The 26352-nt window shown below is 39.0% G+C and overlaps 1 protein-coding gene across 1 annotated transcript in view; it reads left to right on the plus strand.

Annotated features, from left to right (window-relative positions):
- The window catches only part of LOC134667106 (homeobox protein unc-4-like), an 83225-nt gene that overhangs the window by 54632 nt on the left and 2241 nt on the right, over nucleotides 1-26352 (plus strand). The window contains exons 2-3 of the mRNA XM_063524387.1: nucleotides 6960-7129; nucleotides 26088-26227. Of these exons, the coding sequence (XP_063380457.1) occupies nucleotides 6960-7129; nucleotides 26088-26227 (310 nt within the window). The remainder of the gene's footprint in view (nucleotides 1-6959; nucleotides 7130-26087; nucleotides 26228-26352) is intronic.

Consider the following 26352-nt stretch of genomic DNA (forward strand, 5'->3'; position numbering starts at 1 on the left):
GGCACTAAACATTTTCGTACGCGCGATTTAGTTTTTCGTTAATTTCTTTAGTTTATCGTTAATGTGATTTTTTCAATTACATGCATACTACCTACATTTTATTTATGCTTTTGTTCTTATTTTATTTTATGTTAGTGTTGCTCTTTGTTTTTGTTTATAGCGATTGTGTGTGTACATGTGGTGAACGAATAAAAACCGGGCAAGTGCGAGTCGGACTCGCGCACGAAGGGTTCCGTACCATAATGCAAAAAAAAACAAAAAAAAAGCAAAAAAAAAACGGTCACCCATCCAAGTACTGACCACTCCCGACGTTGCTTAACTGTGGTCAAAAATCACGTTTGTTGTATGGGAGCCCCATTTAAATCTTTATTTTATTCTGTTTTTAGTATTTGTTGTTATAGCGGCAATAGAAATATATCATCTGTGAAAATTTCAACTGTCTAGCTATCACGGTTCGTGAGATACAGCCTGGTGACAGACAGACGGACGGACAGACGTACGGACGTTGGTAACTTCAGATGCCCGAAGGGCAAACCGCCCAGAAATAGGAGCCCTTGCTTGCGGGGCTCCGTCTATTTAAGTTGTGAAGGAAATATTTTGGAAAAGAAACACATGTAGTGCGGTGGGACCATGGTAGAAATAAATTAAATTGCAAACATTGTCAAACTCCGGTTACGTAGGCGACCGAAAGAACTGGTCACTCTACAATGTACGATGCGGCTAAACGTGGGCCGCCTTATTGAAGAACGTATCGCAGTGACAATCCGGCTAATCGTCGAACCGCCGCATTTCAAAACGCCCCTGTTTTTGAAAACGGCTAGCCGTGATGTAATACGGCGGATTATACGATCTGACTACGACATATACAACAAACTAGTAAAACATTACGATTAAAATAGCGAACTTCATAAATACACGTTAAAACAAAGCAAAATGAACCTTTAAAGTGAAGCTAGGCGGCGTGGCTTAGTCAATTACGAAAATCTCTGCGCCGTAACCCGAAAGCGCGACCAGGGGCTCATAAAAAACAGATAATCTACCAACCGTCGACCAACTTTTTGAAAATAGAATATAATTTCTAATTCTCCCGCTCTCCCGATGATTTTAATTAAAAATGGTCTCCAGAGAGAGACGGGTATACGCGCGGAACGGGGGTGGGACGGGGATGGCTATAAATTACGGAGTTTGGCTCGACTAAATAAATTAGAAGTGATTAAGAGAAAGCGCTCCTGTTTTGGTAATAACTGCTTTAACGTAACGTGAGTAATTAAAATAATACAATGTACTGAAATAATACAAATAGTATGTATGAACATGGTAATAATTTGAGGAAGCGTATAAAGGGGTTTTTGGTAGAATTTTATATTTTTAGTGACAAAAACAAAGTACTCAGATTAAAAATACTATACAAAAATGAGATGTTATGAAGTTATGATCTTATAACAAAGTTATGTAAGTAGATATTTTTAAATCGTTTAATTGTTATCTATATTAAAACTTATATGTAATTTTTTTTATCTTAAACGCCTCCATTCTCATCGAAAAAAAAAACTACAAAAAAGTTATTACAGAAATATAAAATATAAATGCCTGTGTTCTGTATGTACTATGTATAGGGTATAGGTAAAATACTACTGATAATGAACTACAATTGTATAGGTAACCACACAAAAACGAAGCTTTATTCATATAATTAACATATCTATCAATATCATATCCCCGAACCTAAACGCTTCCAAATGAATTTTCCTCCTAAAAACACCCCAATGCGTTCCGCGCTGTCGCCTTAACAACCAAATTGGGCGCGAGCGTGACGACACTACACGCCCACCTTCAAGAGCGAGCGAGACGGGAGATATTGTATTAAAAGAAATGACTACCTTGGGCAGACCGCAATTCTAAAGCAATACTTCACTAAGAATAAACCAGTTTAAGCCTGACCCCTGACTACTTGTAGTTATAATGTAAGTAGAGTTCAATATATACTAGTTTTGTGAAGTTAGGCAGTTTTGGCTCGGTTTAATTTGGTCTGGCGCTTTAGGAGGGGGCGAAAGTATCTATTTGGGGGTGTAATGTGGTTAATAAATTCGAACAGTTAATTATAACGCTTTGTTTTAGTCCGCAGCTTTGATAGACGATTTTTTGCATTGATTAATAATATTTATAACACTTTAGTACATATGTAGGTACGAAGTGGAGCATACTAGGTACTTTAATATTATCTATGAGAATATTTAAAAAGTTATCTCTATTTTTTTTTTTTTTTATTATGAATGGGCTTACTCATGGCCACAGACTAGCCGAGGCGTAGACGTGGCCTACGATGGAGCGAGCTCGCCCAGAAGGTGCCTGTTCACTCTTGATTTGAAGGTTGCCGGGTTATAAGAACACGGAAATATAGACGCCGGCAAGGAATTCCATTCCTTGGTAGTGCGCATAAGGAAAGTAGAAGCAAAGCGCTTCGTGCGAATTGGTGGAATATCTACCAAGTAAGGATGGAAACCGGCCGTGCGTCTAAAAGTCCGATGGTAGAATGGGGACGGTGGAATAAGCTCGTGTAGCTCTTGGGCACACTCCCCGAAGTGCAACCTGTAGAATACCGACAGGCTGGCGACTTTCCGCCGATGGGCCAAAGACTGAAGCTTAGCCGTTAGCTTCTTGTCGCCAATCATCCTCCTGGCTCTGCGCTCCACTGAGTCCAAAGCGGCGAGTTGGTATTTAGCTGAGCCATCCCACAGGTGGCTGCAATACTCCATACACGACCGGACTTGAGCTTTGTAAAGTGTTAGAAGCTGTCCAGGTGTGAAGTATCGCTTCACTTTATTTAGGACGCCCAGCTTTCTGGCCGCAGTTTGTGCTTTAGACTCAATGAAGCTGCCGAAGCTGAGGACTGAATTCAGCTCCATGCCGAGGAGTTCCAGGCTGTCGGCAATAGGTACAGATGCACCCCGGAAAGAAGGAGTCAGGTCGAATGGACTCCGTTTTGCGGAAAATAGACACGTCTGCGTTTTGGAGGCATTGAACGTGACCAGATTGTCTTCACCCCACTGGGAAACGAGACTAAGGGTCAAGTTCATTCGCTCAACCATGGCCTCTCTCTGTGAACGTATATCCTCCCTGCTGTCCCCTGCACTAGCCAAATATCTCTCAACAACCGTACTGTCATCTGCATAACCTACAATGCTGGGTTGCAGCATGTCGTTAATGTGGAGCAGGAAAAGGGTTGCGGAGAGAACAGACCCCTGAGGAACACCGGCGTCAATGGCCATGAGGTCCGAAGAGCAGCCATCAATAACTACTCTGATCGACCGTTCACTTAAGAAATCAGATAGCCAGCTACAAAAGTCAGCAGGGATGCCGTATGCAGGAAGCTTGCTAAGGAGACTTGCGTGCCAAACCCTGTCAAAGGCCTTCGAGATGTCCAGTGAAACAGCAAGCGCTTCACCGTTCCTCTCGATGGCCTCGCCGCAGCAGTGCGTGACATACGCTAAAAGATCCCCAGTAGACCGACCTCGGCGAAAGCCATATTGACGGTCACTGAGCAGATCATTTGCTTCGAGGTATGCCAGCAGCTTGCCGTTAAGTACCCTTTCCATGACTTTACGGAGCATGGAGGTAATGGCGATTGGTCGGTAATTGCAGGGATCAGCACGACTACCCTTCTTGGGTACTGGCTGCACGTTTGCAAGCTTCCAGGATTTCGGCACCGTTCTTGTTTGGAGAGAGAGGCGGTACAGGCGTGTCAGTACAGAAGACAACTCAGGCGCACACTGCTTTAGTACACGTGCAGGTATACCGTCTGGTCCACTGGCCTTATTCACGTCAAGATTCTGCAGAGCTCGGCGTACCTCTTTTTGATGAATAGCAATTCTCTGCATAGAGGAACTGCATTGAGGTAGCGTAGGTGGAAGTTTTGAGCCTGCGTCTAGACGTGAATTGCTCGCAAACAGAGAAGCAAACAAGTTTGCTTTCTCTGTCGCGGAGTGGACCAGTGTCCCATCAGGTTTCTGCAGAGGTGGCAATGTGGGTCGGCAGAAGTTGGATTCGACCGCTTTCGACAGGGACCAGAACCGCTTGCTACCAGGAGGGTAGGAGGCGAGTTTGGCCCCTATTCGACTGACGTGGTCGAATCGAGCCTTTCGAAGCACCCGTTTGCAGGACTTGGCAGCTGAGTTAAAGGCTTTTTTCCTCGCGCGAACCCTCTGTGCTCCAGCTTTGGTATCGCGGGCTAATACCCAATGGCTATGGGCTATGAAAGTAAAACACAAGCAGAAATCGTTGTATGAACTATTATATTTTTTTGGGTTTTTACTAATATGTAAATTAGTGTCTAAAACCTCGGTGTTCTGTATTACATAATCGAACTATTCAGATTAAACTATTAATTACTTTGTCACATAATAAGAACATAAGTACCTAAGTACGTTACATAAATATGCCTAATGTCAAGTAAAACGTGATCAGGTGCACCTTTCGTCTTTCCCAATAAAAAAAAAATATGACCTACCATTACGAAAATTTTCGTATCCCCGATTCAAATTTTCGTTTTCTAGTTTAGTTTTTCGTTCGTGCGTTTTAGTTTTTCGTAAATTCGATTTTCGTGTATTCTCGTAAATCAAAACAATTAAAACATCCACGTTACTTAACAATAACCGTACTTGAGTTAATAAAAGGCGTTAAAAAATTGCCAAATTAGATTACAGCACAGCAAAAGCGTGACTAAGTCAATTAGGTGCATTCTGCAATACTACTACTGTAACTACACAAATTGGCTCACAAACACGAAACTGTTTAGAGTTATACCAAGATAACTACAACGCTTATGATAGCATAGACTGTGCAAGTGTTATTTGGGGTCCCTTTGTTTCCCATAAAGTTTTTAGTCATAATGTATTGTTTGTCATATTATCGTTAGTCATAAAACTGAAACCGTTAACTTTTCAGGATTTTCGTAAGGTTATTCTGTAGAAAGGTTAGGTTAGGTTAGGTTTGTTTTATGCCAATCCTGAAAAGTTACGCGTTTCTGAGAAAAACCAATTATGACTAACGAAAATTCGGACAAACAATACATTATGACTTAGAACTATTTGGGAAACAATAGAGACCCGTGTTATTTATATACGTCACTTTTTCATAGAAGTTTGACGTTTAAAATAAGCCTTGCACAGTCTGGGCTATCAAAAATCGCTGCGGACTTATCTTGGTTAACTTTATATCTGGGCCGATTTTGTTGTTGTGATTTTTGTTTACATTTCAATATAATTTGGTGAACAAGATAAGAGTTCCCTAATATGTACAGAATAAGCGCAATTTCACCGTATGCCCTTAACAATTTTCGTCTAAGTTACGAAAACGTATGGTATTGTATTTCGTAACTGAACGGGAAATTACGAAAGTTTTTTTCCGAGTTACGGAAACGCACGTATTCGTATTTATTACAATGAGGAGCTCTTCAAACTTACCAAAATCAAAATCTGACGAAAAAGAACTAAAACTAAATAAAAATCTATTCATAATGCAATTTGACTACTGTAATCTAACTACAACATCACAAATTAACTCGCAAACACGAAACCGTTTATATCATGTATTTCAATAAAAGTCTGATTCATATTTCTATTAGATACAAGCGAGTGATAGCGAACAACGGCGAATTATTATTATTTATGGCCACAGATAGCATCTTTATGTGTCTCTGTGCGATTGCTTTTCCATAGACAATGTATATTGATATCTATTGAATTGAGTTGAGTTGCCGAAATATTAGAAAATAAGCTTGAGATATTTTATAGTTATCGACATATATCTTAATTGCTTTGATTTCATCTGGTTAATAAGTTGGAGCTATACAAAATTTGTCTTTAGTTTCGGAATTATAAAATAAGCAATTAATATACCGAATAACATTGTGATTAAAAACTAAACTAAAATTAAAGTAAGACTAAATGAATTGACTCAAAATTCAGATTTATTAAAATGTTATATGGAATAGTACCTATTATAAAGAAATATTTTAAAATGTACAAGTTACTACTCGATTAGTGACTAATATTAATTTTCACTCATCTTTGATAAGTGAACTTTTGATTTGGACCGAGAAAAATGGAATGAAATTTCAAATCAATTTAGTATTGTCTTACACAAGTTATATGGACTAAACATGACTATCTACATTTTATATCGGTGGTTTATAAAAAAATGTTTGTTCGTATTAAGTACCAAAAATCGCCGTCAATTTGGAAAATATATTTAATTCTTTGGAATGTTCAATGTACCTAGCTTCTATAAGAAACGATGCGAGGAATCAAACATACTATCAAGTCATTAAACCGTGTTGTTATTTTACAATTATAAATAAGAATGAGCAAATGTAATATCAGTAGAAACGTGTCGTAAAATCGTTTTACGACTTGATGTTATTGAAATTGAATAGAACGGGCATTAGGTCGCTGGTCTGGCACGTTAGATAATGTTCATATTGTGTTTATTTCATTATGAAGTTCAACAGCGCTTACATTAAATAACAGCATATGTGACGTTATCTATGAAAAGGGTCTTTGTTGTCGATGGCGCTTACGCCATTATTAACGACGCTTCGATATAAGTACAATGCCGCGTGACGCTAACTATTCGGCATAAGAGCCATCGACACTATCGACAGTAAGTAAGGCCCCTTTTCATAGACAATGCCCCTTATGGCCCATATACACAGCATGTTGTGCAATATTACACATTAGGTATCTCTCTTCAGTCGTTCCTTCATTCCTGAGGATCGTGGTCACTTGGTTTCACATCCTTGATCAGCTGTCTCCATCAGTCTCGATCCATTGTTGCCCTCACTGCTTGATGGAATTTGCTCGAGGAAGTGGCTTCTCTTAACTTGGTCAGTCCACCTGGTTGGCGAGCGCCCGCGACCTCTCTTGCCTTCCACTATTTAAACTTGACCTATTACCCACCAGGTGGCGTGGACGACGACGGCGACAGCGGCAAGCGGCGGCGCTCGCGCACCAACTTCAACTCCTGGCAGCTGGAGGAGCTGGAGCGAGCCTTCCTGGCTTCACACTACCCTGACGTGTTCATGAGAGAAGCCTTAGCTATGAGGCTGGACCTTAAGGAGAGCAGAGTTGCTGTAAGTACATACCAACAGCTGGAGCAAGCCTTCCTTGCTTCACACTACCCTGAAGTGTTCATGAGAGAAGCCTTAGCTATAAGGCTGGACCTTAAGGAGAGCAGAGTTGCTGTAAGTACCTATATACCAACAGCTGGAGCGAGCCTTGCTTGCTTCACACTACCCTGAAGTGTTCATGAGAGAAGCCTTAGCTATGAGGCTGGACCTTAAGGAGAGCAGAGTTGCTGTAAGTAGGTACCTGCCAACAGCTGGAACGAGCCTTCCTTGCTTCACACTACCCTGACGTGTTCATGAGAGAAGCCTTAGCTATGAGGCTGGCTTTAAGGAGAGCAGAGTAGCCGTAAGTACCTGCTATCAGCTGGAACGAGCCTTCCTTGCTTCACACTACCCTGACGTGTTCACGAGAGAAGCCTTAGCTATGAGGCTGGACCTTAAGGAGAGCAAAGTGGCTGTAAGTACATTTACAGCTGGAACTTTTCTTGGTATGTATAACTCTAACTATCATGTACACATAAGAATTGCAAGGTATTGAGGGTGCAGTACGTGGCTGTAAGTATACCAACACTTGGGAGACCTGAAACGTGCCTTCCTTGCCTCCCACTACTCTGACGTGTTCTTGAGAGGAGCTTTAGTTTTATGGTTGAATCTTAATAAGAGCACAGTTGCTGAGAGCTTACATACTTTGAGCACATATGTACATACTTTGACAAAAGATTTTTAAGAATATTTTTCTTGCTTACAAGTCTTTTACAAAATTTTAATAAAATTTAAAACTACGACCATTTAACTTAAACTGAAACAAATCGTACGTATTATTTTCAAATTTGAATATTATATTCAAGTTTTTAATGTTTTATATCATTTTATATGGAGACATGGTCATCTAACTATCCTCTTAACAGTTTCACATTATAACACACAAGAGAGCTTAGATAAATATTAAATAACTTAAACTCACGAGTCAGTCGCGAAACTAAACGCCATAACCCTCGGCTAACAATAGCCTCCTTTACGAGTGCAGTCGGGTAATTAAGACATAACCAGTCGGGTAACTAACACACGAGACGCAGTAAGAACAGCGTAGAACGGATCGCAGGCGCTTTGTTAGCCCAGTCGACGAGTTCTTTGTCAGTAAAACGGTCGTGAATATTTGTACAGATGTAGTGAATAATTGTTTTCCATCGTATTTTCTCGGAAACGTTCGTATTTGTCATGTTACTTCAGTCAACCTCAGTACTTTTTGTACCGAGACTGACTGAAACAGCAAGAGACGGTCGTACGTCCGTGAAAATACGAAGAAAAATTATTGTGCACTAAGTCTGTAGTATAGAATATTATTTTTACCGAGTCTAAACTTTTATTTGCAACAACCAAACCCGCCAAATGGTAATTTGATTTGTAACGTTGTACTGTTAGTATTATCTTAGAAATAGAAAAAGTTTATTTGGTGTCAAAATAAAACTTATTTTAAAAATACATCTTATTCTATCTTCGCGTTGGTGTGGTGAAATTTGGTGGTTATAGAATTGCCTGTTTGATAAAATATATTTCTTATAGGCTGTAATGTCCCCTTAGCTCTATAACTAATACGCACTCTATTACGCCAATGAAATGCATATCAATATGCACAGTCACCTGCAATAATATGTTACTCTTTGAAGGCCGCAAAAATATGTGACACGCTATTCTGGCTCTACAAATAAGTTCGTGACAGATATATTTGCGGCCTTCGTTGTGTAACATATTATTGCAGGTAACTGCACCACAAACATCTCAATTTTTTAAGAACTACTCGTAGGTATAACTATATGCAGATCGCGGATACTGACAATAACCTCTCTTTTACGAGGGCAGTCGGGTAATTAAGACATAACCGCTAATACACAAAGACGCATCGCGAAGCGTGGAACGGATCGCAAATGTCCGCTAGTCCAGTCAACGAGACGGGATGGTTTTATTATTATTCCTCCTTTATTCATTTTTTGTCTCCTTGGTGGGATTTTAAGATTTTTTTTTAAATTTAAAACAAAAAAATACATGTAAATAAAACACATATATCAAAATAGTCGGTGCGATATAGAGACAGCGTTTCGTTGTCATAGCGCAAACGATTGGCTTCTTGGCTAGGCACCCAGCTCGCAAGACGTAAAACTCATGTCTTACCTATAGTGCCACATAAAATAGTAGAAATTAAATAAAATGTAACTAAAAAAAAATCCAAACAAGGTTATTGCCATGTTTAAGCATTTTACGTCAAAAATGTGACAGTTACGTAAGAATTGACGCTCTCGATAATTTTCTACAATTTCTTGTCCGACTATAATTCATAGCTTAAAAAAAAACACAGGTGAGTATCTTTCACCCGCGTTATCCAATTAATTTTTTAAACACGGTGTTGATTGCCGCTAATAGTAACATCATAACATAACGCCCTTGTATCCTGCCAGTGACGCTTTCTCTCGTCACGCTGACTGGCAGGATTTGGTTCGGCAAATCTGGGGCTGTGTTCGGAAATTAAAATACAATACCAATGTTATACTGATCTGGGACTGAATTCGTAAATTAAAATATAATATCAATGTAATACTGATCAAGGGCTGAATCGGAATTAAAAATATAATACCAATTATATATTGATTCAATTCGAATAGTATAGTAATTGGTTGAAATGGGTATAGAGATAATTTTGTGCTCATACTTATTTATTAATACATGATTTTTTTTATAGTAATGATAATATTTATGTATCAATTTAAATTAATGTATGCAAATTCGGTACAGTTCTATTATCAGATTATTGAAACATTTCAATCAGATTGTCAATAAATTACAATTTTACTAATGATATTTAGACATGTGATAAACAGTTACATGTGATTGATATTGATGTTTCTACTTACTGTCCCAACTTCCTGGAGTTCCTGGTCAACAAAACATGAATGATGACACATTTTGTAAATTATAACATAGTCTAGTTAAATAATGGAAAATGAGCAATCAATTTACAATAAATTAAACGCAAAAAAAAATTAAATTAATATATTAACAAAATACAAGTCTCAAAAATTTAGTCTTTAACTTCCTATTCCTATAATAAATTAGTACCATTTGATTCCACATATTTGATTTCATAATATCTCTTGAAAAACCTCCGAATCGAACAAGTTACTCAACAAACAAGTACAAACCTAACAAATACATCTTTATCTTAGAGAATATAACCAACGGAGACGCCATGTCTATAATTTTCGGTACAAAATAGTCTGCCGTTTTTTGCGGGGGAGGGGCACATCAAATGTATACGTAACGTCAACATAGCCATGTCAGATAAACGTCAGTCCATACATGTGTTTGACATGTGGTTGACCATTGGCCGCCTTTTTTCAACAGAGGGGAACGCCTGTTAATGACCACTCCGTTGGTTATATTCTCTAAGATCTTTATAGTCAAGGTGACAGAGCGTTCGAAGTTCGAACCCTCTGTCCAACGTATTCACCGTACTTGTTAAAAAACTTGTAGCGAAGCGTCAGGAGGGTGGCGTGTGCTAACATTCGCTTCGCTTCATTTGTTGTGAGCAATTTTGTTTTATCGCTCGTGTTTTGGTTATTAAGTCACTTCCGAAAAGTTTATACGTAACGGTTTTCTTACGTAGTTCGAATTTTATTTTATTGTCGTTTTTTTCGTCAGATTTTGATAAAATTTGTTAAATAGATCCCTTATTATGTACAATAAATACGCAATTTCACTACATGTCCTAAAAATCTTCCTCTAAGTTACAAAAACGTATGAAACTATCGTAGCTCAGCGGAAAATTACCTACATACATATTTTTTGTCTCATATTGTAGACATAACTACATATTTAGATAACATCCCTAACTTAGAAACAAAAATTCGTGATATATACACAAATCAAATCCCTTATAGGTTAGATGAAAGATAAAAAAATAGTTTATTCAAGTAGGCATATTACAATTTCAATTTCAATTTTTTTTTATTTTGCGTGAACATACACACAATGCGCTTATGAACGTCAAATAAAGGTATACCGGCTCCAACCCTGCACTTCTGCCCCGAGAAGATTTAAACTTAGGCTTAGGTATGATCATAATAACCTTACTGTGATGAAATTAGCTGAAATAGTAGACAACACAACAATGATTCATCCATTTAAAAAATTTAGGTTACCTACATTTTTAGGCGTCGAAAAATGTCAGTTACTTGACACATTAAACTGACAAATCCGTCTAGCCAGTGCTAAAGGTCAGACTTAGCCCGTGAACTTTTAATTAGTAATCTCTATGAATTATAGTAATTATTTGTTTAGTCATATCACTCCGATTAGTCACGTCATGCACGCAAGAGATTCAAATAATCATTGGTTGCGACTTTTGTTCTTTTAAAGAGATGTCAATCATGATTTATAAGAGATATGAATTAGATATGATTTCAAAGATTAAGTTGTATAAACTATGAAGTATGAACACGTTTAGATAAGCATACTTAATAAAAAGCTATGGCCCTGTCTAGTTTAGACACTTTGACGGTTTATCAACGAATATCTTTTTACCACTTTATTTTTACTACTAATAGTCATCACAAAAATTGGAGTAAAGTTTAATTAAAATGTATGATCAGCCGGCGTATTATGGATAGCTTTATCCATCTTTATCCACGTGATAGAAAGTGACGGACACCATTTTATCGCGCTGTCACGTAGACAAGAACGACCATCATATCCGTACAGGCCAGTATTGTTTTATTATTTATTTTTAGGAATATCAGGCTATATTTAATTTACTTACTTTGCTCAAATATATCAATTTTAATAGAAAACACCACACCTACTTTTGTTTGAAAACAGACATGCCTACCCCAGATTTTATCCCGAAATCATATCGAAAAAAAACCGGGCAAGTGCGAGTCGGACTCGCGCACGAAGGGTTCCGTACCATAATGCAAAAAAAAATCGAAAAAAAAGCAAAAAAAAAACGGTAACCCATCCAAGTACTGACCACTCCCGACGTTGCTTAACTTTGGTAAAAAATCACGTTTGTTGTATGGGAGCCCCATTTAAATCTTTATTTTATTCTGTTTTTAGTATTTGTTGTTATAGCGGCAACAGAAATACATCATCTGTGAAAATTTCAACTGTGTGATAGCTAGTCACGGTTCGTGAGATACAGCCTGGTGACAGACGGACGGACGGACGGACAGCAAAGTCTTAGTAATAGGGTCCCGTTTTACCCTTTGGGTACGGAACCCTAAAAACTAACAGAAAGAGATCAAATATGATCCTAGTAAACGGCTAAACACAATCTTAAAAAAGGCATGAATCACGAACAGAACTTATATTCCTTTAAGCCGTTCTTCTTCTAGTTTATCGAAGGGTATCTCCCTTGTTGACCTTAACCATCCGTCGGGGACCTCCGGTAAAGAGTGTTTACTTGGGACCACTTTTGTAAAACTGAAAAATTGGGGTTTCAGCTTTTTAATATATACATTTTAACTTGTTGGTTACATAGGTACCTGCAGCCACGGTTGAGCATTTCTCAACGAAAATCGCTTGCACCCAAAACTTTAAAACGTCACGCCTCCTTATATTACAAGTATTACAACCAATCACGGTCGGGCCTTAAGTATATTCCATCGGCATTGTTTTTGGGTTCTAACCTGACTAACCCAAACACGTGTTGACCATCGTTATGAGTCTATCAGTTACATTTTAAACGGCATTGTTAGAAAGTTTATGCATCTGGTGCCCGTAAAATTCTTGTGCGACTAAGAATGGCAAGAACACTTGGAAACTTTTTTTAATAGCCATAATGTTTGTCCAGAATTGTTTAATTTTGCGCACTTAAATTCTCTAACGACCCATACTTTTTTTGGGCACGTATTTAACCGATCAACTAATTAATCGGATTTCAGTAGCTTAAAAAATAGAAATAGGTACTAGAATTAATACCTACTTTGGCAACAAAAGCGTTAAAATATTTCAATATGAGCAAGTTACCAATTATTTATTTGGCAACTGAATTATTATGACTCGCGCACGAAGGGTTCCTTACCATTGACGACAAATACTTAAGTCACGTTTGTTGTATGGGAGCCCCACTTAAATATTTATTATAAAAGTAGTTAAGTATATTTTATTCTTACCTACATTATAAATATAAATTAAACACATCAATAGTATTATTTATTGACCTTCGTTGAACTCGTTACGCACTCAGATTTAGTTGGGTCATTAGAATGCATTCAATTTTAAGTGAGCCAGATGTTTCTTGGTGGTTTACTTAAAAAAAAATTCTCCTTTCGATTTCATATCCGTTGCAAATTGTACCGTATTGTTAGGCACGCTACGTTTATATTAAAAATTTAGAGTTACTGGTCAAAACTCTTGGACTGTCCCCATTGGTGGATAATGTAAATAGTGACCGCGTCTGGGGTGCATTTGAAAACGAACTGTAGCATGCTCAACCGTCGCTGCACCCGATAGTACAGTCACCTGCAATAATATGTTACTCTTCGAAGGCCGCAAAAATATGTGACACGCTCTTATGGCTCTACAAATAAGTTTGTATGAGATATTTTTGCGGCCTTCGTTTAGTAACATATTATTGCAGGTGACTGTACAACAGGAATTTCTAAACAAAAATGTTCTGTTTGCAGAAAAATAATAAATAAATACTATAGGACAATTTTTACACAGATCATTAAGTCCCACGGTAAGCTCAATAAAGCAGAAATACTAAAAATATTCTCTCTCTCTACCTTAAAGTTTAACATAACTAATCTAGCCTAATTTCTGGTTGTGACTAACTTCGATATTCAGTCTCGATATGAGTTTGCCTATATTTATTTTTTTACATTTATAACTTTTTTTAACTTTTAGGAGACTTTCCGCAACTTGTACATCGTAGGCACAAACCACTTAGTTATTATTTACATACAAGGTTTTAGCTATTATAGTCCCCACACTAACTGAGCCACAAGAGTAATTTATAACATTAAGTACAGTCAGCTACTAATAAAACAAGAAGTCAAATGAAGCGTCACACCCACCAATACCGAAGCTGACAAATGAAAAGAAATACCTCTTATTATTTAGTTCATTTGTCCGTAAACATGCTCTTATACAGCATCAGTGCAACCATTCGAATAATAAGTACTAACGCGAACAGTATGCAACAGAACAGTTTAAACCAAAATGGCGTATCTTCTATACTTAGCGTCATATCCTCTGCCTCTACGCTAGTGAGCGCCACACGCTTATCGGCAGATCTCGTTCGAGAGACAGACTATCCCGCCGCTCGCCTAATAGTTGGTATAAATCAAAAGATTGCAATCTCGGCGGCACCCCTGGGACACGAGCGAGACGGCACGATTGAATAGCATAGATTTAAATGCGCGGGTCAGATAAGGACGGCTACAGATCGCGCGGCTCCCTCCCCACCGGCGAGCAGGGACGTCACAATTCGATTACAGCTCAATAAAGTTAAAGTGAGTTGTTTGCGTCTGTAAAGTGGATTTTTTCCTCTTTCGTTTCTCTATTTTCCTGCGTTCGCTCGAGGTCTAGAGGTTATTTTGCTGTTCTTTTTCTGATATCTATTTTTATAGTTTCGTTTGATGTTTTCATTTTTCTGATCGACGATCATGTCTGATCAGTTTAAGCTTCGAGACGTAAATAACTTAAATTTGGTTAACCTTTTTATTCGAGACTAATTGGAAAGAGAAGAGTCATGGAATGCATTGGACCGCATACATTCCACGATTCTTCTCTTTTCGCACAGACTAACGTAAGCAACATATTTTTGTATTTAGATGTGGTTAAAAATCGAAAAATATCTTCACACTAACAATTTACCTGTGTAAAGGTAATGTGCAAAATAACGGCCGCCAAATTTAACAAAGACACCCACGCAACGCAAGCCTTTAAAAGTCCATGTTTTACCCAAACCGCCGTATTCTAATCTAATTTCATCCCCCCGCCAAACTTGGAACCACGGAAGTATCGACTGCATTTTAAAATTCATAGCATAAAATTTACATTTATATGCCAATTTCATTCCCTAACAGTACACATCAGTATTCCGAACACATCCGTTGCTGGCTGGAAAACTCAGAAAAAAGTTACATCCTTCGGTTGGTTGAAAAGAAAAAAGAAAAAAGCGCGTTTAAATATGGAACACTAAATGGAACGCTTAGGCGACAAAATGCGGATAGAATATAAAATTTAAGGATTCCTCTCCGTCCCTTTCCCTCGCGAAACTTTATATATATTCCCTGTCCTGTTTTCTCGTTGGTATGAATCGCCCTAGGCTTACAGTAAAAGATAAAGGCTTGCTACACGGTCGCCGACAAGCCATCTAACCGTCTGACCTTGGTCTGTCCTTGGACAGTTTTGGTCAAATTTTGTTGGTAACAACCGTCTACACGGTCCGGGACAGACCAAGGCCACGCGGTTTGGGGGTTTGTCGGCGACCGTGTAGCAGGCCTTATAGACACGGAGCCTGTTGGTAGGGTTGCCAACGGCGGCAAATTATCGCACTTGAGTAATCTTCTCACTTGAAAATGTAGTGCCCGTATTAAAGTGATTTAATGCGGCTTTGCGGCATGCAGCGTTCTGTAGATACTATAATTAAATAGTGCACAATCTGTAATGGAATCTTTATTGTCATTAATAATAAGGATACAAGTTACAGCACAAGCTGTTTTGCAGAGTTTGAAAATCTGTGAATTGTAGCTCACTGCAAAATCTTCAAATGAAGCTATTTGAATTAATAACTTTGGGTTTCACGTGGACTTAGTTGTCTTGGTATTATAATAATTTAAAATATCTACATAACACAAAGTATACTATGAAGAAGTATCCAACGAGTAAATATTCGTTAGTTTCAAACAAAATTTTGATGATTTTATGGCATTTTTCTTCTGTTTCGGTTTTCAAATTTAAAAAATATCACACTCCTAGGGCATATGCTTACAATTTAATCAGTAATCAGTAATTTTAGTTACAGGTAAGACGCGTTACGTAGTGTGTCATTTTATTTCAAGCTGTACCTACCTACATTTAGGTATTTTGTAAGTTGAAATATCAACTCACAATTAGAGCTCGTGATTCAGAATAAAAAACATAATGTATAGGTAACTTTGAATAAAATTATCCAAATAATGATAGAATAAAACCCCTGAAACATAAGATTAACAAAAATATTTACCCATCCTTTAACATGTATTTGCCTGCCAAGTCTCCGTTTAGAATTGTTCGCTTAATCAAACTAATAAAATTGTTATAACATACAATAGCTATAAAGCAGTCCACCATTCAACCGACGAACCATTCAATTGACAGATCAATTACGCCAATCAAAATAACACCCCCTCAGAGACAACCCTAACCGAAATTCGCGTCAAACGAAACGCACGCTCCAAAACATGTAAACACTTTTCGACCTTACCCCGTTGTGATACGGCGAAACTTGTATACATATCTATGATCCGTGTTAACCGTTTTGCGTGAGCATGTGAAATTTATATCTGTCTCTATCTCACACTTCCAATATCAATTTGAAAAGCTGAAAGGAAAGAGATAGCGTTATTGGTCTGAAATACAGCGGGTTGTATCGAATAAAAATGTGTTTTACGTGTGAAGCGAGCGGTGAACACAATAATTTAAGGTTTTATATGTCGTTTGTGGGTTATTGAGGGGGATTTCATATAAATTAGGGCTCAGACATGATGTGCACAATTTCAGATTTCAGAAATAAAGATATGACTACATGGGTAGGTACTACATACTTTACCGATACTTAAATACCTAGGACAAGCAAATATACGAGTAGGTATAGGCCAAAGGTTATCATATATATCATATATCATATCATATTTATTCATCAACAATACAAGATTGTGTTTGAAATGCACATAAAATACAATTACAATAAAATACAATAGAATAAACAACATTTGAAAATAATAATAACAAAAATAGGCCCGCAGGGCAGCTTGTGGCGAGCTGTTGGGGAGTAACGACCCCACGGACCCGAGTGCTCCCGAGAGTCGGTCAGGGTCTCCGTCTCCGGCGTGTCTTCGTCGGTCGGAGTGGAACCCCAAGGGGACCCGCAGGACTCTCAGCTCTGGCTTGCCTTCATTGGCTGTCCAGAGAGGAGTCGCTAGAGCTATATGCTCCAGGGGTGGAAGTGAAAGATGCATAAGACGCGAGTTGGCACAGTGGCTGGTAACAGCCACTGGGTAGAAAGCGGCGCACACCTCTCGACACCCCTGAGCCGCTCACACCGATGTTGCTCCTGGTCGTCTTTACGACGGCAGTTTCAGGGGCCCATCTAGTCAGCGGCAAGTCACCGCCTGCCTCGATGACGGTGTTAACATTGTTATGGCAGGTGTCCGGACCTCTTTACAATAGCCCAGTCTCATAGTCCACCTAAACTTCAATCCATAGACCGGTATACTGTTCTCTTTTTCTACAATAGTCCCAATGCCTGCTGACACCGGTTCATGGGTGTCTATTGTTGCACCTGGGAACGGGTTCCAGCAGGCGTTCTACATGACATTAAAGCTCTCCAAAGGGCCTCTACGTGTTGGATCTATATCCCCACGCAAGCCTATCAAAAGACCGGGATTTACAGGCCCGTGATTCCAAAAAAAGGAGAGACAAAAATAGTAAGCACTAGTAACATATTTTAGCCATTATAGGACGACATTCACAGTACTTATACATAATGAGATAAAAAAAAGGCATTTATGAACTACTTATACAAAGCTTATACTCTTATACGCGCCATCGCTCGAAAAAATTGCACCATACTTTTGGCCTACTGTCGAGTAGATGGCGTTAATTTCAATATTTAAATAATTTGGCCAAGAATAGAATAGAATAGAATAGAAGCCCGAGATAGCTCGAGGCATTTAGTGTTCCGTACGGCTACCATCAGTTTGGCATTGACATAAACGATATCGTGAACGTAATTTACTTCCTATAGGTATATCTCTTTCGCACTAATATGTCAGTACGAGCGAGATGCATAGAAAGTAAATTACGTTCACGCCCACGGTAGCGTTTATGTCAATGCCAAACAGATGGTAGCCGTACAGCTCGCATCGTTACATTTTACAGAGGTTGTTTGCCTGTTTTTAGGATACCGTATTCAACTACACACACAGAACAATAGTACAAAGTATCTAAGTGCGAAGGCCGAAGGCCGAGCTTTAGCAAAATGTCATCGCTTTAGCACAGAGCAATAGTACAAGTGTCTAAATGTGAAGGCCAAAGGCCGACCTCCGCGTAGCCCGAAGGCCCGAAGCGTCCAGGATGTCAGTGCTTTAACACAGAACAATAGTACAAGTGTCTAAATGCGAAAGCCGAAGGCCGAGCTCCGCATAGGGCCGAAGGCCCGAAGCGTCCAGGATGTTAGTACTTAAACACAGAACAATAGTATAAGTATCTAAATGCGAAGGCCGAAGGCCGAGCTCCGCGTAGGGCCGAAGGCCCGAAGCGTCCAGGCTGTCAGTTCTGTGTTTAACCACTGACATCTTGCAGGCTTCGGGCCTTCGGCCCTACGCGGAGCTCGGCCTCCGGCCTTCGCATTTAGACACTTGTATTAATTACCTGTGTTTAGAACTGACCTCCTGGATGCTTCGGACTTTCGGCCCAATGCGACTTCAACCTTTGGATCTTGCGACTTAGACACTTGTACTTAAAAATACTTGAAAAAGTTACGGGAGGCGCGCGTCTGCCGGACGCTTCGGATCTTCGAATCGCTCCTTCGGCCTTTGCATTTAGTTAGATTCTTGTACTATTGCTTTGTGTTTGAATACCGAAGTCGAGCATCTCGCGAATGCTTGATGTATTATAATAATTTAGAGTAAGGCCAAGCGCGCACCACGATTTTTTGTCCTGCGATAATTTTGTCGCAGAAATGCAACGTATGTGTTTATATGTTAGTGCGCGCATATGCGACAAAAAAATCGCAGCGATTTTAAAATTGTGATTTGTCACATTTTTCCGCGATTGTTCGCGACGCGATTGTCGCAAAGTGAATTGCAGCATGCGGAGTTGTATGGCCCCGCGCGCACTATGATAATAAAATCGCACCCCGGCCGGACTTCAGTCGGCATTTCGCTCTCCAAACCCCAACATCTCGGCACCTGCATCTCCAATGGAGTCTCAAAATGAGACGCTAGATGTTGACCATTTAATTATGGAAATAGACGGGGATCACCTTTGTGTTATAACTGCTCAAAGTCATACAGCAATCGCATATTAAAGACACGTTTCATGACAAGCGACTGGTACGAAATCCATGTTGAGAATGAACAAATCGTCGACTTTTTCATCGCAGTGCGCGCAGTGAATTTTCTGCGATATATTACAGCGCGATTCTAAAATCGTGTCGCAAAAATTAAAATCGTGGTGCGCGCTTGGCCTATAATACCTTAAATGTATACTCCTTCAATTTGAATTTAGAACTCATTATTTTTTTTTATTTGATTTTGTTTCTAGTTCTCTGCCATATATATAGACTTTAATGGCTGCTATTTAACTGATCACCAGATTTAATAAAATTTAATACCAAAAAAATCTACTTTACCACCCTAAAATAATGAATGATCACCAAAATTATAACACCATTTTAATGTGAAATGATTACCAATTTTAATACATTTTACTATCCTATTAAAGGAAATGACACCAAATTAATCATTATTAACCCAAAAATTGTAAATAATTACCAAATTTCAAACCCCAATTTAATGTCAATTGATAACCAAATTTTTACATCGTGCTATCCTATTAAATAAAATGACACCAAAATAATCATTGTAAACCCAAAAATAGTAAATGACCACCAAAATTAGAACTCCATTTTAATGTAAAATTATAACCAAATTTTTAAATCTTGCTATCCTATTAAAGCAAAGCCAAATTTTCTAGTAGCATTTCGTTTCTGTATGGGTTGCAGTTCAAACCTAACCTAACTCACTTTTCTAGTAACATTTCGTTTCTGTAAGGTTCGCAGTTCAAACCTAACCTAACCCACTTTTCTAGTAACATTTCGTTTCTGTAAGGTTCGCAGTTCAAACCTAACCTAACCCACTTTTCTAGTAACATTTCGTTTCTGTAAGGTTCGCAGTTCAAACCTAACCTAACCCACTTTTCTAGTAGCATTTCTTATCTGGAAGGGTCGCAGTTCAAACCTAACCTAACCCACTTTTCTAGTAGAATTTCGTTTCTGTGTGGGTCGGAGTTCAAACCTAACCTAACCCACTTTTCTAGTAGCATTTCGTTTCTGTAAGGGTCACAGTTCAAACCTAAAGGCTTGGCCACACACAGAGCGCGACGCAGCGCCGCGTCCGCGCCGCGTCCACGCCGCGCGACCGCGGCACATGCTAACAGGTTACCGACGTCAAACAGACTGCGTCCCGCCGGTATCACGCCCCGCTTCTGTCGCGCCCCGCGCCGCGCGGCCCCGTGCGTCCGCGCGGCGCGTGCGCAGCGCTGCGCCGAGCGAACGCGGCGGCCCGCCGCGTCCCGCAAGGTCACATCAGTAGGATCGGACGTTAGGCAGCGAGCGGTGCGCCGCGTTCCCGCGCGGCCGCGCCGCGTTCACGCGCGCCTTGAGGGCGTGTTGAGAGCGTGAGGCCGGCGCGATCGGCGCGCGCCCTGTTTGACCAGGCATCGCGTCGGCATCACGCGGCGCGGACGCGGCGCTGCGTCGCGCTCTGTGTGTGGCCAAGCCTTTACCTAACCCACTTTTCTAGTAGCATTTCGTTTCTGTAAGGGTCGCAGTTCAAATCTAACCTACCCCATTTTTCTAGTAGCATTTCTTTTCTGTAAGGGTCGCAGTTCAAACCTAACCTAACCCACTTTTCTAGTAGCAATTCGTTTCTGTAAGGGTCGCAGTGTTAACTTAGCCCACTTAACTGATAGCAGTACAAACCTAACCTAACATACTTTTCTAGTAGCATTTCAGTATGCCTACCTAAGTTATGCGGTGCGGGGTGCGGGGGTTGAGCGGGAGGGGCTAGTAATTTTGGCATCATTTTACTTTATTTGGTAATATGTATAAATTTTTTGGTATCATAGTGGTTTATTTAGGTGAAAATATCGCATTTATTTGGTCTTCAAGATTTGGTGATCATTAATGATTTTTGGTAATCATTCAATATATTTGGTATTCGAATACAATTTGAAGTGCAGTCATAATTAAAATGGTGGTACATTTGTAATTTTAGGCCTTATTTTTTTGGTGTTAAGTAATTTTTTTTGGTAAGCATGATTTTTTTATTTAGGGTACCAAAGAATTTTTTGGTGGTCATTATATTTGTAGCCGACTTTAATATTATTTAGAACTGCTAAAAAACAAGATCGGCTTACTTTAAATATTTCGTCAATTTTACCTTTGTTTCTAAAAACTGTGATATTTAACTGTCATATACTATTAATGTCTTCCAAAATTATTTTCTCGTAACAGGACTGAGGGGCTACCGCGAAAACTGAAATTCGCAATTTGCGGGGATCTTTTTCTTTTACTCCAATGAAGGCGTAATTAGAGTGACAGAGAAAAATGCTCGCAATTTGCGAACTTCTATTTTCGCGGTTATAGCCCTGAATCTTGTTGCTCACCGATCCGTTCAAAAATATACATAAGTACTGAATATAATTAATAGATATTATAATTATACAATTAATACAGAAATGTAATGGTACTTAATGAAAAGGAATATTGTGTATATTGTTTCGACGAATCAGATACTCTCAATAAAATCTATACATGAGGCCAAAGCTGTTCATAAATATTAAACTCGGAGTAATTAACAATGGAGCCGCCATTAACAGGCGTTCCCCTCTGTCGAAAATAGGCGGCCAATGGTCAACCACATGTCAACCATATGTATGGACTGACGTTTATCTGACATGACGTACCTATACATTTGATGTGCCCCTCCCCCGCAAAAAACGGCAGACTATTTTGTACCGAAAATTTTAGACATGGCGTCTCCGTTGGTTATATCCTCTAAGATATTAAATGACTTTATTATCTCTATACGCCTTACTAACTCTATGTGTCCTATTGTGGAAAAAAAAACACAACGACAGTCAAGAACGGAATTCTTAATTTGAATTCTTCAGATTTTTGAGATGCCTAGTCCATTGGTTGGAAAGCCCGTTCGAAATTTAAACTTATTTGCTATGTAATAAGGTCGTATTTTGTAGATCTCTCTCATACTTATAGTAGGCTATTGAGATAAAATTAAATATCCCACAAAAATAAGCAAGCAGAATTAAACTTTGTGTCAAAGACATAAGTCATAAATTTCAATGCCAAAGTTTTAACTAAGGATGTTTCTCGCTACTGCCTAATATGAATTGACCAGTGTAAGCATCAGTTAGCTAGCCCTAAGCAACCAAAGGTCAAGCTGCAGTTGAAAAACTAATAAAGATAAAGTTAAGCTGATAATTTTCCCGCCGTCTCCATGCTTCTTTAAGTTGGGTATTGACTGGTCAGCTGCCTGTTAGCTATAGTTTTCGCGAAAATCGCCAGGACAGAGGTGAAAATTTTTGTATGAAAACTTGCAACTTTAAATGCATTTTTTGACGAAACTATTGCAGTCTAAAATGAAGTCAAAATCAGTCCATCGACTCAATTTTTTGCAAGCTTTCTAATGGTACCCCACACGATTCTTACAAATGAAAAAAGTTTCAGCCTACCCCTCTCAACCCCCTAAATTTCCCCCTTTAATAAGAAATAAGCAGTTTTGACTTATTTACAATATGAGTGGTGGTAATTGCTATAACTGTTCCAAATTTTAGGTATCTTTGTCAAATGGTCTCTGAGAAAATCGTATTTAACTGATTTGCAAGACCGAAGTGATCCCATAAGTGTTCCGTAAACAAAGTTTTGTACGGAACACTAAAAATAACACATATGTGAAATAAGGATCAAACTCAAATGGCGTTCTAACAGTTTTAATCTTCTGTCGTAAGATGGCAGTAAATTTACTGTGGCTACATAATTTACTTTGACAATCTGCCTCTATTTCAAATTATCTTTGGTGGTATCGTCTTGGGTCGTCCCATTCGTTTTTCGTCAAGTTCTTAAATTAGCCCTATTCTGCTTTCGTCACTCATTCTACATTCGTCACAATCGTCGGTGGCTTTCAATGTAGAATGAGTGGCGAAAGCAGAATAGGACTAATTTAAGAACTTGACGAAAAACGAATGGGGCGACCCAAGACGATACCTCTTTGGTACTATGTAAAACCATGTAAAACAGAAAACAGTTGTCACCACAACAATTCGCGTCGGCACTTTCGCTTAACCTTCCAACCCCAACTTGTTTAAACCCAACTATCCCCCGCGAATTGCCTTAAACTGCCCAAAAAACGGGATTCATACGAAAACCATTTGTGGAAATCGTATCCAATTGCCGCGTCTCCCCTCCGTGTAAATAAGAATTTTCCCCCATGTATACTCCGTATTTACAGTTACCCTTGGAAAAACGCCTTTTCGTATAATCCTGTCACATTAAAAAGTCCTGTATCTACGCAATGCGTGAACATGTAACACTTTTCGATTTTAGTCGGATTATTTCAAAACTGATCTAAGTATAAACGTTATGTTATGAACGTGTTTTGTAGTGACTTAGGACTTTTTGGAACGGGTAGAAATTAGTGGTTAGGCGTATTTTGTAATGTAATTGATGTGTATCTGATTTTGGGGCTGGTGGACAAATTGGTTATTGTTCTTTTTTGTGTTATTTTGTTGTAAACAAAAGGGTATCGTTATTTCGGGGTGATCGGGTTTTAGCGTTAGCGGCGATATGGCGACTAGGTTTTGTGGAAACCAAGGTGATAAAATGTAAATGAGTTTTTTTTTGTTTTTTTTTGTAGTGAGATTTTGATAAAATTTGGTAATTTGAAGACCTCCTTATTCTGGACAGAATAAACACGAAATTCAAAGTTGTGACAAAAATAAAGTACCTATTTGTGTTTTCCGTTGAGTTGCGAACGTTTCATGATTTCGTAACTTAGAGGAAGATTTTATAGAAAGTGAAAATGTGTTTATTGCCACGGCTCATGGGAGCCCGAGGTCCGCTTGACAACTAATCCCAAGAATTGTCGTAGGCGTACATAAGTTCCAAAAAACTCATTAGGTACTTATATACTTACTTCATTTTAATTCATCGACTATTCGCACCATTGATTTAGAAACGGAATAGAATCGAAAAAGCCACATAATGGCGTCGCTCCCCCCCTACCTAATGAGCCCCACCCCCTTAAGGGAGTTAAGGAGAGACCATTAGTACAGTCTCCTTGGAGAGTATTGGCATGTTGTGCTCGGATTTGATTTATCCAGGAAAATGTGGTTTTGGTAAATATATCTAGTTTGCTTATTGCGTGGTATCGATTGTATTTCTTTTATTTTCTACGCATGTAATTATAAAAAAAACAATCGCACATACCATGCCAAAGGTCACATCGGTATCTAACTCATAAAAAACCTGGGTTATCTTTTTTTGTGCACACATTTGTTTATTAGCAATTGTTTAAAAAAAGTCAGATTGCAAATCAATTTTCCTTCCTTGACTTGGTCTGGTAATCAACGTCGTCGTTATACTGAGTAAATATTAGTTTTATGTTTTTTGTCCACTCCTATTTTAACGGGCGGTTATAATATTCGCACTTGCAATCTGTAACTTTGACATAATGTTTTAAATTAAACCTATTCAACGTCATTTTTATAAACTGATTCTCTTTAGATTGAATTTTTCCGATATTTAATCCCGCAGACGCCGAGATTATCAATTTCTCTTACTTTGTCTAGTAAAACAGACCGTGTGACAACGTTTCGAGAACAATGCTTCATTACAATAACTCATCCATCTATGTAGTCATAATTAGGGCTAATCAGAAGGCGTAATACGGTGTTTAGCGTCGTAGAAAAAGTTGTCTGGAGTGTCGTGCTCGGTGAAGTGGGTATAAATTATAGACATCGGTTACACGCTAATTCTGGCGTCAGTTCAGTCCATCAGTCTGGTCAGAATGACGGGAGAATTATCGTGTAACACGCGGACTGATGGACTGATGGTCTGGACTGATAAGAATTTAAATTTTTTGATAATATTCGTCAGTCCGTTTTGAATGACAGAAAATTGATAGGAGACTGATCGTGTAACCTCTTTGTGTCTCTTTGCGTCACCGTCCATACAACAATGGAATGATGGACTGAACTGACGCCAGAATTAGCGTGTAACCGATGTCTGTTGTCGTAATTTTATCAGTCTGTTATCAGTCTGGACTGATCGTTTAACCATGTCCATTTTCCATCATTCTGGCATCAGTTAAAACTCGAATGGAATGATGGATCGAACTGACGCCAGAATTTGCGTGTAACCGATGTCATAACGTACTTACGATTAGAACCTCGACTATCCGAACTAATTCTCATGATGAGAATCTCATCGTGACTTATTCGCATATGACGTCTATTTCAGTTTATATCAATAGTACCTATCGAGTTAGCTCAAGAAAAGTTTGCAGAGATTTTGACAGCACACGCAGTGCATCATCATCATTGGCCACATCATCTGTTGTAGATGTTTGTTGCGGCGCTTTTGTGTTTATGGGGTCCCGCATCGCCGTTGATGGCTATAAAAAGTCCTATAGAAGCGCGGTATTTCTTGCCACATCGATCGCACAAAAACGCGAGTCCGCAGGAGGTGGTAGAGCACGACGAAGACTTTTCCGCTTAAGGTTCTCCAGCCAGTCATGTTCATCTTTAGAAGTTCCGATTTTAATGTCATAACATAGTCATAACCGTCAAACTTCTATGCAATTATGACATAAATAACACTGGCACTTCGTGTGCTGTCTTTTCTTGATCTGATTCTAATTATTATATAATTTGTAATCTAAAATGTGTTAATTGTCCACAGGTATGGTTCCAAAACCGACGAGCAAAATGGCGGAAGAAGGAACACACAAAAAAGGGTCCCGGACGGCCGGCGCACAACGCGCACCCACAATCCTGTTCTGGAGAACCCATACCGCCACACGAGCTGAGGGCCCGCGAGAGGTGAGCCACTTACGGTACTTTAAGGTCACTAGGACCTTGGATAGAACCAGAAAGTCCAAAAACTAATTGGTCAGTAAAAATGTAGACGCCAAGAGTCAATCTCCCGTTTTCACTGATAGTCTGTG

This window comes from Cydia fagiglandana, chromosome 9, assembly GCF_963556715.1.
Source record: "Cydia fagiglandana chromosome 9, ilCydFagi1.1, whole genome shotgun sequence".
NCBI classification, from domain to species: domain Eukaryota; kingdom Metazoa; phylum Arthropoda; class Insecta; order Lepidoptera; family Tortricidae; genus Cydia; species Cydia fagiglandana.